The 12,971-nt window shown below is 35.7% G+C and overlaps 1 protein-coding gene across 1 annotated transcript; it reads right to left on the bottom strand.

The window, feature by feature from the left end:
• Nucleotides 1-745: 745 nt before the first annotated feature.
• Nucleotides 746-5,054, bottom strand: LOC113075679 (transmembrane protein 263-like). Its single transcript, XM_026248353.1, has 3 exons — nt 4,804-5,054; nt 3,347-3,417; nt 746-2,194 (listed from the first exon to the last, which is right to left on the bottom strand). The coding sequence occupies exons 2-3, from the start codon at nt 3,408-3,410 to the stop codon at nt 1,896-1,898; spliced, it is 363 nt and encodes a 120-aa protein (XP_026104138.1). The 5' UTR covers nt 3,411-3,417; nt 4,804-5,054; the 3' UTR covers nt 746-1,895.
• Nucleotides 5,055-12,971: the final 7,917 nt, after the last annotated feature.

The raw sequence follows: 12,971 nt of genomic DNA on the forward strand, positions 1-12,971 counted from the left end.
ACAGGATAAATCAGAACAGTAACTACAAACTGGACTAGATTACACTAAGAATTAAATGATGAAAGTCTAACAATAACGATAACTATACAAGTGTCCACACCAGCAGACAAGAATGTTTATTCTAAGAGCACTTCAGTTATGGTCTGTGAGCATAATTTCAGTGCATGCCTTAAAGTAGGAAGGATTTTGATTAGCTATCAGTGTCAGCTTATAAAGCTGGGGAAGTTGTGGCCTAGTGGTTAGAGAGTTTGACACCTAACCCTTGTGAGTTGTGGGTTTGAATCTCGGGCCGACAATACCACGATTTAGGTGCCCTTGAGCAAGGCACTGAACCCCCAACTGCTCCCTGGGCGCCGCAGCATAAATGGCTGCCCACTGCTCCGGGTGTGTGTGTGTGTGTGTGTGTGTGTGTGTGTTCACTGCTGAGTGTGTGCACTTCGGATGGGTTAAATGCAGAGCACGGATTCTGAGTATGGGTCACCATACTTGGCTGAATGTCACCTTCACTTCAGCTGCTATATTAGTATTTTAATTATCTTTTTGCATTTTTATTTACCATTATAGTTTTTATTAATACTAATATTATTATTTAGAATTAGCTTTTTTCATATAGTTGTACATCTAATATATTTCGGTTTAGATTTTTTTTTTCTTTTTAATCCTTCTTGGTGTGACTGGACCTTAAATTTCATTTGGCCATTTTGTGCATTTTGTTCAAATTCAGCTACTGTACTTTCCACAAGAGTTAGAATTGGAAGCAACTGTGGTGTCTCTTTATTCAGGTCCTTGGAATTCACATTAATGCACTGAAATATGGATTGTCTCAAAACAAAAAACACCACCACATTAATATATATATATATATTTGATAACTATCTATCTAAAAATAGCATAAAGTATACTGCATATTAACATTAACAAAACAAAAACAGTCTGCAAATGATTTTTCCAATCCTATTCTTTGGTAAACGGAACACAAATATTTGACAGAAGAAAATACTATATTACACTTTTCCACTTTATGTGGTTCTTTGTTGGCCCATAAAACAAAACAAATTCACATTAAATATTTAAAAGAGCAAACGGGATAAAGAAGCAAAAGCACAGATAGAATGACTTACAGAAAAGAAAATGTAATTGGGTATTGCAATACAGCTATTGTCATCAAAACAGAAAGACTTGCATTTTGATGGAGATAATCATGCATGTTTCCCTAAAACAAACAAACAAACAAAAAACGAACGCAGTTCTATCAGCATTCAGATTTGTGTAATTTTGGAGTTGTTTGGTGAATTCTAAACACACCAGCCCTTAATGTGTGAGTTTATATGTGTGGGATTGTGCTTTCTCTGTTTTTCAGGGAGACACAGAGAGTGATCGCTGGAGTTCAGCATGGACCAAAGAGGCTCAAAGTAAGTAATCTCACAAACAATCAATCGGATGGAGCACCACAGTCTGAGATCTCCCCCCACAGCACATAAAGGGACACTTGATTGATCCTCATCCCTACAACTGGCTTGGAGCAATTCAACTGTAAGGTCTATTTAAAGCATGTGATTCTTTGTGTGTACAGTGAGGCACAAGTGTGTGTCTTTGTGTGCTCAGTAAAGCATTAACGGAACATTTAGAGGTCCACGTATCCAACTCTAGTCAGATATTTAATACTTCATACATAAACAATTTGACTTAATGTCGTATTCCAATAGAACACGAAAACAAAGGTTCTTGCGTGGAGGACCCAGCTTGCGAATGTCGTCTTGTTGGTCCGGTCAGGCACACGGATATGGTCCAAATATGCTGTTAACACAAGCAGGATCTCCACAATCAACTCACTCTGGAGTCTAAGAAGACATGATGCAGACGCCTCTGACAAAAGTACCTTCGAGTCACGTGATTCAATCAGACTTATCCTTCTTCTTGCCTCCGCCAATGGGAACTTTACTGGCGACAGCGGAGCCGACGGCGGTCACACCACCAGCCACGGCAGACACACTGCCCTTCACGAGCCCTACTCCCATTGCTGGAACAGCTGCAACTGAGCTTACAGCGGTTTTTGTGAGATCCAGGCTTTTCCCTCCGACCCAGGCGACTCCACCCACTGTGGCCCCAACGGCTCCCTTCGTGACACTGAACAGACCACCGGCCACCCTGGAGAATATGCCAGGCTGGGGTTGAGGATGATCTTTGCTGGTATCTACAGGTTATAAAATGAAATGTTAATATTGCAAATATTAAACCGATAAGATAATGGTGCAGCTGTCTAAAATGAAATAAAATTCAAATAAAAGGTGAAAAACTATACAATTAAAAACACTAGCCATATTTTTATTAAAAGTAATTATTCAATGGATTAGCTTCATAGTTCATTTAAAGCATTCACTTACAATTAAAACTAAATAAAAACAAATGTATAAAGTGAAGAACTCATATTTTAGTAATTATTATTTCATTTAATTTTATAAGTCAATTAAAGATTTTGCTTTAATTAGATTAAAATAAAACCGTATTAGGTCAAGAACTCTGTACAATTAAAAATACTAACCACTTTTTAAAAGTAATTATTAATTAGAATAATTAATAATCCTGCTTCAATTGAAGTGTTCACTTTCAGTTAATAAAATAAAAATAAAAATATTAGGCAAAGACCTTCCAACAATTAAAAATACTAGCCACATTTAATTGTTAATTAATAATTAAAATTAATTACGATTTAATTTGATGTTATACTTTAAAGGCTTTACTTTCAATGAGTAGAACAGAGTATCTGACAAAAGAATTGCAAATGAGCTACTCCATTTAATTTATTTCTGGATATAACTATTGTGGATATTTTTCATAATTTACCTTTTTTTTTGTTTGTTTGTTTTTTGTATCATTTTATTAATTAAAATTCAAAATGACAGTATTGAGTGAAATTTGTATCTTGAAAAGTGTGCTTTTGGCATTTAGCTTTAAAATAACTGCCACTTGATTAGAATTGTTATCATCTACATCGGTGCCAGTCATACATCTTTTAAGTGTCTTAAACACTTTTTGAGGAACAATTTTACAACCAATATCTACTAATATAACCACATTTACAATTTTATAGCCAAATCTAGTAAGTTGGATAATTAAGGGTGGGAAATAAGTAGGGCAATGGCCTAGTGTCAGTCTTGGATTGTGCAAGAGCACCACTATGTGGCACAAACCGTTATCATTCTCTTGCATGAAGATGTACCAATGACAGCTGTATAAAATTATTCATTTGGCATGACTGTACTAAAATAAAAAGCTTGATTGTTGTAAAAAGGAATAACCGTTGCAAGTCACTTTCACAATGAAATGTCAGCATTAATTGCAGTACCTGCTGGGGGCTCATCCTTCAAGTATTCAGGCAACTCATCCCGTTGCTGATTGTTTTCACTCATTTTAACTCTACATAAAAAAATACAAACAATACATGGCAGTTAGAATACCTTTCTTGGTTTTTCACAGAAGATTTTTTAAGAATTTGGGAAGGAGAAGACGCATAAAACAAGGGAAAGACTGGGACTAAAAATGGGCTTTAACCCAACAAGCACTGATAGAACAAGGCAGACCGGTTTACTCTGTAAACAAAAAGAAACCTGCAACACCCTGCCAACATTGCGAACAGGTAGACTGGACTATTTAAGGACAAATCAAATTATTACATATCAGACCTTCCATACCAAAGTTCATAAATTTGAAGCAATAATTTGGACAAAATGACTATTACACTTAAATTATAAATCTTTATTTGAGTGGAATTAAGAAATAATTAAATATTAACGCACAGCAGATGCAATATGAAATGCTGTGATGCAATATTTCAATTTAATCATTTATTATCCTTTAGTCATACCTAAAGGGACATTTACTAAGGACAATAAAGATAAACAGTTACACGTAAGCAATCATTGAATGAGTGCAACGAATCAGGGTTTTGAATCAACTTTATGACGTAACAAACAAGTGCATCATTAATATCAAGTTTGTCCTAAAGCGAACTTTGGTAAAGGGTGGTCAGATTCATATAATTGAATCGACTCTTTAGCATTTTAAAGATCCGGTTCAAAAGAAGAAGAAAAAAAAAACGACTTAAATACATTTATTTAATGAACTATTACGTGTAAAACTAAAATAAACATTTCCAGTGTGTGTATTTGTAATATTTCTACTAATACTATTTCACACATGTTAAAGACGGTTGAGGGGAATCGTTAACTTGAGGACGACTCGAGAATCGTTTAATCCGAATTTGTGAACGGTTTTAAACGATTCATTAAAACGACTCAAACGAATGATTCAATTGTGAATCGAACATCGTTATAAACCTTAGCTGTTTTTGAATCTGACGTGGCACTTTTGTGAAAAGTATTTTCTTTCCATAGCAATATATAATAATTATCTGCACTTAAATGAATTGCATTTTATAGGCCTACTATATTTAAGCGTTAGGTGAGAAAGTCATAATTATAAATAGCCTAGTCATTTTTTGTAACGTTAGTCACCTTTACGAAATAAACAAGTTAACCAAGCGGATAAAACTTCGACTTGGGAAACTGTAATTTGCCAGAAGCAGATCCAGCTTTGAAGACATTTATAAGAAAACAGGACAGCAGCTCATCAAACGACAGTTACAGTTACATGACGTTAGCTTAGAGATGCTTAGACAATCCAGCCATTGTCTCAATAAAGCTCTATTCATCCCATAATATAACTTATATAATAAATAAACAACTCCCCGGAAAACATGCAAGAGGAAAACGTTGCCAGCTGTCTTGTATATTGGCTACTTACTGTGTTACAAGTTTGCTTCTCTAAACTCCTGCAGATCAAGTTGGAAACTTCTGTCTCCACCCCTTGTTTCAAATGAAAAATGTGCTGCTCCCTTCGGCGATTTTAGAAAGACACGCTAAAATGACGATGGATCTGCGACTTGAGGAGACTTTTCTTTAAAAGACCTACGGTATCTTTTCATAATGTGTACGTGGCGCCCTTGCTGTTTTTAACCACGTACCAATGTAGCCACATAGAAGAGGAAGTGACGTTTCTGGTTACCCCTCTGTGTGAAATGACTTCACTATACTCTGCCTGTGTGTGGAGTATGATAAAAGGAGTATTTGTGCTCGATCCACCTGAGTTCTTTGATTTTTTTTATCGACTGGGACCTGATAATGAATGTGGCAGCACAGATCAAGTGCAAAGCAATTTTCACTTGATAACTAAACATGACTTCAGTGCCTTTTAAAATATCTACTGTAAGAAATGCCATTAAAATAGAGCCCAGTGTAGGCTACTGTGTTAATAAGGAATTGTCCCTATTGATTTTCCCTCTGTGTTTTATGCGAATCTCGATATAAGCATTGCATTGTGTTGTATTTTAGGGTTTAAAAAAATGCACTTTACGAATAATGTCCTGGAAGAATATTACAGCAGCTTATAACAGTCGATTTTTTTTCTATGTGTAGGTGATCCATAAAGCATTAAATGATTGTTAGCAACATGGTTGTGTGCAATTATGAGTTTGAACGTGGTGCAGAATTGTAGGCTAATTTCTATTTACATTTTGGGGGAAATTGAATGAAATTCAAAGAAATTAATATCACTGCTTTAAAATGTAGTTTTCAAATAATTAATTTTATTTCCAGTTACCCATACACTATACACGTTTATTTTTGTTATCATACACACAACATGGTATTTCTGAAAATATTATGACATTAATAATTCATCACAACACAATTAATCACAACAGTGAAATATTTCAATATATTTTTCTTATTGTCCAAGACAACACTGTGTAACTATAAATTGTGTAAATGACTGCGTATTCCTACATGGTCGATCTCTATGCTAATACAATAATTTCATATTAATATTTAATGTCTATATATTTAAGTAGCTTTGTAAAAAGTGGGATAATGTACATATATAATGAGCTGTTCATTATTTTGAAATTAATACCTTCAGCATGATAGATGATGGATGATGACTTTGTCATGGCTGCATTTCCACTGTCATCCATTTTTATTAGGTTAAGTCAATAACATTTTCTTACTTAATAATCAATATTTGAAATTCCACATGTGTATGTTTTATGTTGTAAAAAAACACATGCTTTAATTTACCCAAAAGTCTTAAGTATGAACCTACTGGATTGTCGGTTGTTGTAACTCCTCTGTTGTGCGACTGTGTTGAATTTCTTGATTTGCTGTTCTGTAAATTCCACTTCATCCTGTGACATGTGGCCAGTTTACTCATTAAATGAAAAGGAAGTCAATACTTTAATCTGAAATTTGCCCCACTGTGTAAAGCAAAAGCTGTTATATGTTTTACACAGGGATCCTGCCCTGTACTCTTTAATATAGAGACTTTAACTGTGTTTAGGCCTAGTTAGTACATTACAGTAACTCCAGTAAACTGTGGATTGTATGTGAAGAGGTGTTTTAATTATTAATACAAATTAAGCTATAGCATATTGGCTGTTGATCTGCAGCAGCTGTAACAGGGGTGTTTCCCGCTCTTATTAGTTTTATGTTCTGTTTACTCAATGCTCGTAACCTTTGAAAAGCTTTTTCCAAGTTATTAACAAATATCAGAATGTGGTTTTGATGTGAGGTCAGGTATTTAATGCAGTGTTTTATCATTGGCAGATCTGTAGCCAGATAATAAAATATAATATTTACTTGCAACTCATCACTTAATGTATGAATGTGCAGATTATTGTGTAAAAAAGGGACATGGGGTTATTATTACAATATAAAGAACGCCTTGGAGCGATGATCTGCTTATGTAGTAATGCACCATGTTATTATTATTATTCACTTATTTATTTAGATTGAAAACACATCAGACTTATGCTTATGGGATTCACTTGACTTTACATTAGCAATTAGGTATTTCGTCCCCTAACACATTCCAAATGTTTATATCACAAGTATTTAATAAATTGGGGTCATAAAACTTGGTTCCAATATTATACCCTGTTCCCTCATTTCACTGTACTTAGGCCAATGGGTGGCAGCATTTAATAACACTGCCTACACAGTGTGCTGATAGTTATTGGTATTAGTTTGTGACATATTTACTGCACTGCAATATAAATTTAATTGAATGTGGTGGAAAAAAAAGACAAATTTAGACATTGCATAAAAGATTTGCATGAGTCTGTTTTTGTATGACTTATTAAAAAGAACGGCCCAAAGTTATGGGTTTGAATCAATCAGTCTATGAATGAACTCATTGAATCATAGGGATAACTGTAACTTTTGCTGATGTTTTAATGATAGTAAAAAAAGAAACATGCTATATGTAGACTAGCGTTCAAACATTTGGGGCTGGTAAGATTTTTAAATGTTTTTTTAAAAAAGTATTTTATGGCTTCTAACCATGTCATTTTTTTTCCTTTAATGGCAATGAATTTTTAGCAGCCATATATTTCTCCTATCACATGATCATTTTATCTTATATGCTAATTTGGTGCTATGATCACATCTATGGTAACAATGTTGAAAACTGTTGTGCTTATTAATATTTTTTCTCAAGTAGATTTTTTGATTAATAGAAAGTGTAAAATATTTTATGAATTGGTTTCCTTGTCTTTTACAGCTATGACCAAAAGGGGGCGCTAAAACACAGGCCCTTATCCATGAGGTGAAGAAACTGCTCTTTGGATGAGGTCCACATTAACTCATGTAACTGTAACTGTGTGTCCTCATCATCTATAGGGGGCAGCAGACATCAAAAACTAGCTGTATACAATACAAGAGTGTATTATTTCCCTTTCATGTATAGTTTTATAGCTGCTTCTGAACAAACAGCTGAACTAATTAAGCTCAATTTGTCAGCAGTGAGAGGTCAGAGATGTGAGACTCTGTGCTGTCTTACGATGTCTGACAGCCAGCTCATTCCTGCCCTGACTGCTGTTGCTAGCCTCTTCTCCATGGTTTCAGTCACACCATACTCATGTTGGTTTTTGCCTCCTCTTTGGCGTGAAGCCCCTGTGTCTATGATCAGTGAAGTGAAGAATTGTTTATATTTAATATTATTATATTTTTAATATTTTACAATAATTATTTACACAAATGATTTAATATTAAAGCATTTAAATGAAGAGTTTTCTGAATTCAACAAAATACTTTGTCAAGTTTGTCCAATTTTGCTCATTTGGAGGGAAAAGCAACTAGTGTTGAATCATTACAATATTTATTATTGCTCAGAACATTAAAACAAGAAGAGCAATGCAAAGTGAGACCAATGCTCTGAGCAATATCACTATCACAAACTAAGAGGGATGTTTCTTTTTTGTGTTTAAACATCCATCCTTTGAAATTAATGTTTCATGAGTGCCTCCTGAAATTCACCCTTTCTAGAGCTTGCTGTTTATTTGTTAAATGAAGAAAAAAAAAAAAAAAAAAAATATATATATATATATATATATATATATATATATATATATATATATATATATATATATTAAGGATAAGTTTTCATGCATTCAGAGTCCCTGATTGTGACTGAACAGAGAAACACTTTGTAATGTAGACTTCTCCATGCTGTTAGTGCGAGTCTTAATAAGCTCAGCGGTGAAATATTGGATGTGCGCAGCAGTGTGTCTGTGGTTAGCAGGGAGACAAAAGCAGTGACCTCCCATCCCCTGTAGTTTTTAATAGTTCTGTGGGAGTAGACAATACGGCAGTGGAGGTGAGGGGGGATCTCATAAGGACCAGCCTTGATGTGCTTAAAAAGATTAAACCAACAACAAATGCCTAATTCAGTTTCATCTGCAGCTCGTTTGTCTGTTAAGACACCGGTGAGTTGAAATGAGTTCTAGCCGCTTATTGTTTTGGTTTGCAGGTTGCCAGATTTTGTTCACACCATCTGCATCCTACAGACTCTGGTAGTTGTGTTATCACTTCACACACTGACCCATTATCACATTTGTATGCTGTGACGCAGGTTTTGTTTTATTGTATGTATCTCTTTGTATCCACTCCTCTCACCTTTTATTATCTTTCCCTCCTTCTCTGTCTCAGTTGTTGTCCGTCATTCATCCTTAGAAGACGTCAAAGGCTTGAGAAATGGCCTCTCATGGCTCCAGGCATCTTCCTCACCTCTTGCTTCCCACAAACTCTTTATTGGATTCTACCTCTGCATCATCTATCTCTATTCACTCTCCCTTTTTTAGGTCTAAATGGCCTCCTCCTTTCTCCTCCAGCTGGGTTTGTTGACACATAGTCAATCCTGGACACTTTCAGCCCAACACCCCGTTACGTTCCCCTTCCCTGCGTCGTAAAGCTGCCACAGCTGTGGGCTGTTGAACCAAAGTGGAGGGACACATTAAATGTATTACAACCATTAGCTTTGTTGGGGCTTGGCTGTTTTAAAACGCTGAAGTTTTACGCCAGCCAAAGGCAGGACACAGCAGAGCTCTGCTGCTGATTTGAATTACTCTTAAATGCTGCATTGAACCTAAACTGGAAATGCATATTAAAAATGGCAACAAGCAATAATGTCACCTTGATTTACCAAAAAAAAAAAAGACGTGTAACTTTGTTAATTAATATTATTATTATTATTAGCATTCGTTCTTTAGCATTTTCTGCAAATAATTTCACTCAAATAACTATCAGTTTTCTTCAACTTTGTGATTATATAAGCAATATTTTTTTAGATCTTTAAAAAGTGTCTTGTATCCCAGCTTTAAGACATTTATAATTTTAATTGTGCTCAAGACACAATCAGCGTTAAAAGCGGTTGTGCTGCTTCATATTTTTGTGGAAACTGTGATGCATTTTTCAGGATTCCCTAAAGAATATAAAGTCAAAAACATCATTTATTTGAAATAAAGACTTTGCTACAAAAGATTTCTATAGTCACTTTTAATAAATTAAATGCATCATTGCATTATTTCTGTATGATATAGTTAAATATATTTACCTTACCGCTATCGAGGGAAATCTCTTGCGTCATGCTTAATTTTGTAAGTCTTCTTGCTTTGTGGCAGATCGAGCCCTTCTCCAGTCTGGTAGACACAGTGAAGTCTACAGTGCCTCGTCTGCTGCTGAACCGGGATCCAGTTGGGCCCTTTGAACAGTGGCCCCTGAAGAGGGGTGACTACCTGGAGCTGGGAGATCTCTCAGATTCAGTCCAAAAACTTGCTGAGATCCTGAGGTGGCATACTGTGATCCAAGACCCTATGAACAGCCATGAAAATGGGCATTGTTCTTATCCTGACCCCAGCAATAGCAGCGGTGAGGACAGTTACTCCTCTGAGACTGACAGCATTCACTAATGTCAGCCACAGACATGCTCTGTATTTTAAAATTTCACTGGATATAGCAAAGAAGGCCTGGCAAGGGTTCAGAACTCACAGTGATGTGTATGTATATCATATCATTCATCTGAATGTTTTATGCATGTCATTGTTCTTAGTAACAGCCAGTTTGACAGTATCTGGGCAGTCTTTCCTGATCAGATAAACAGCAGCCATGGCTGATCAGACCATGGTGGGTTTAGACTCCAACAGAAATGATATGCATACTGTCTGCTGCTCATTTTGACTGAAAACCTACATCTGGATATCTTTAAATTCTGGCCCTCATGCTTTCCACAGAAAGGTCGTAATGAATAAGCAGTGAATTGTGATTACGTCACATCTGCATATCCTGATTCAAACATATGGATGATTTAGTATGCCAAAATGTCTACTCTTGGCAGATAAATTCCTGTAGTTTTACATTTTTATCAGGAATTGTTACTGCAGGGAAAAGAAACTAGAGACATGGCACTTTGGCAAAGATTAAATGTGTTTATATTAAGGCTCCTTTTCCATTCTACAAACTGTATTCAAGATTTTAACCTTTGTTTGGAAAGGTTGGTAGTATATATGGAGTCAATGTGTAAGACTGGTTTGGGAATAATGTTAATTTGTATATAAATGTGTGTCTATTTATTGTTTGCTAGTTCATTTGGTTTCCAGCGAGTCATGATTTGGCCCCAGTGAGTGAACGGTGCTAAATTAGCATGGAAGCCGTGACCTCCCAAGTGTGCAGTGCCCCCACTGTGTGTTTTCACAGGCACTGCAGCCTCTGAGCTGGAGCTCCAACCCCCCAACACTCTAATACAGTCTTTGGTCAGCAACAAAGAACCCCAATATCCTGCTGCTGTGTGTGTGTGTGTGTGAGGTTCCGCGTATGAGAGCGGCTGTGAAGGGCTATTTGATTTTGCACAGGATCAGTGAAGTAGCTGGTAATTACCACACTGCTGTGATCATATCTCTTCATGTCCCTCAGGGGATTTGGGCATATTTTTGAGAAATATGGACAAAAAGCCAGAATGTCTATTAAATGTTTCAGTTCATCTAATTTATTTTATTCATATGTGCAGTGTGGCATGTTTGTGTTTGTTAGAGTTTGGTTGAAACAAACCAGGCTCTTTAAATCAGTTTTTCTGATTCATGGAACGGTTTGCAGAATATTAAAATGCTACTTTTATGAAGTTGTGCAAGGTTTTTATTATTATTATTATTTTATCCCATTAATAAAAATAGCATCTTATGGTTTTTATTCAATAAATTCATATCGGTCTTGTTTTGTTTTGATGTTTTACACCACATCTGTTCAGTTAGGGAATATGTAATTTTCCCATTTTAATTGAAAACAAAATTCAATATTTAATACAACTACTTGATCATCTAATATTTTTCTTTTTTTCGTTTGTGATATCTTGCAGTATTATACTCAACATTAGTTGTGTGATTAGCATTTTTCTAGATTTGTAATAGACACATTTTATATTTTTTTCTGCATGCAATAAGCAAATGAGACTTAAGGTTGTTGTTTTTTTTTGCAAGTGATTGTCTGAAACAAAAATCTAAGAAAATAAAAATGAAAAAGATTTTACAAAGCCCTTAATTCTGCTGATCCAGTGGTTATAGAAGATGAGTTCTGGGGATTGTGAAAGATATCCTCGAGCTATTAAATCAATGATAGTAACCTGAAATATTTAGAAAATAAAAGAGTTTCTCTCACATGCTTTACTTTATCATTTCTTATAAAAAGGAAAAAAAAAAAAAGGGGGGGGGGGCTATTTATAGACAATCGTGTAGCTAAAAATATAGAGCATTAGAAAAGACCCTAGTTTGAGACTCCAGGCATAAGTGATTCAATGCACATTTTGCAAAAAAACAATTAAGTGCAAGACAAATAAAAACATAACTGATCTCATGGCATTTATCATTTCAAAAGACACTTGAGTATTTTGAAGAAATTGTGGAACTGGTTTCTTTAATCTGTGAACCAGCAACAGACGGTTTAATAAATACAAACCTAGATAACAGCTTTTCTTAAGGGGAATCTCATCAAGCCTTTATACTTCATTTTTGAAGACCAAGTGCATTGATTGTTCACAGAGTGTCGAAGTGTGAAAAAGTCGTGTAACTTCCTACTTAACATTGCCATCTTATACAGTCATTGTGATCATATCTGATGCCCAATGACAATTGTATATCTATTTAAACATTTGCTTCCTCTTCTTCTTCTCACTCTATAGTTTACCACACGTCCCAAGAAAGACATGCCTTCGTGCAACAAAAGAACCCCCTGTGCAAGGACAGTTGGTAAGACAGTGGCAGTCAGCCAGCAGCAGCAGCAGCAGCGGTGCCTGAAGATTCGAGCGAACTAAACTCCTGCTAGTCTGAGTCCGAGTCACTGCTGGGTGGAGGGCTGCACTCATGGATAGCTTCTCCTAGGGCGCTAGAGTGCCATCCTTCCTCACTCCCATTGGTCTGATCAGTTGTTCCTGAAAGTGAGAGCAGAACACAGCTCAGTACTTTTGCATGTTGTGTCAGACTACTGCTTTGCTTGCTCACAATGTCACATGCAAATAATGCGATAGGGAGATACAACCAGCCTCAGTAGAACTTCTATTCTTTTTGTACACATAAAAGGAAATGACAATCTATT

This window comes from Carassius auratus, unplaced genomic scaffold (assembly GCF_003368295.1).
Source record: "Carassius auratus strain Wakin unplaced genomic scaffold, ASM336829v1 scaf_tig00017451, whole genome shotgun sequence".
Lineage (NCBI taxonomy): Eukaryota > Metazoa > Chordata > Actinopteri > Cypriniformes > Cyprinidae > Carassius > Carassius auratus.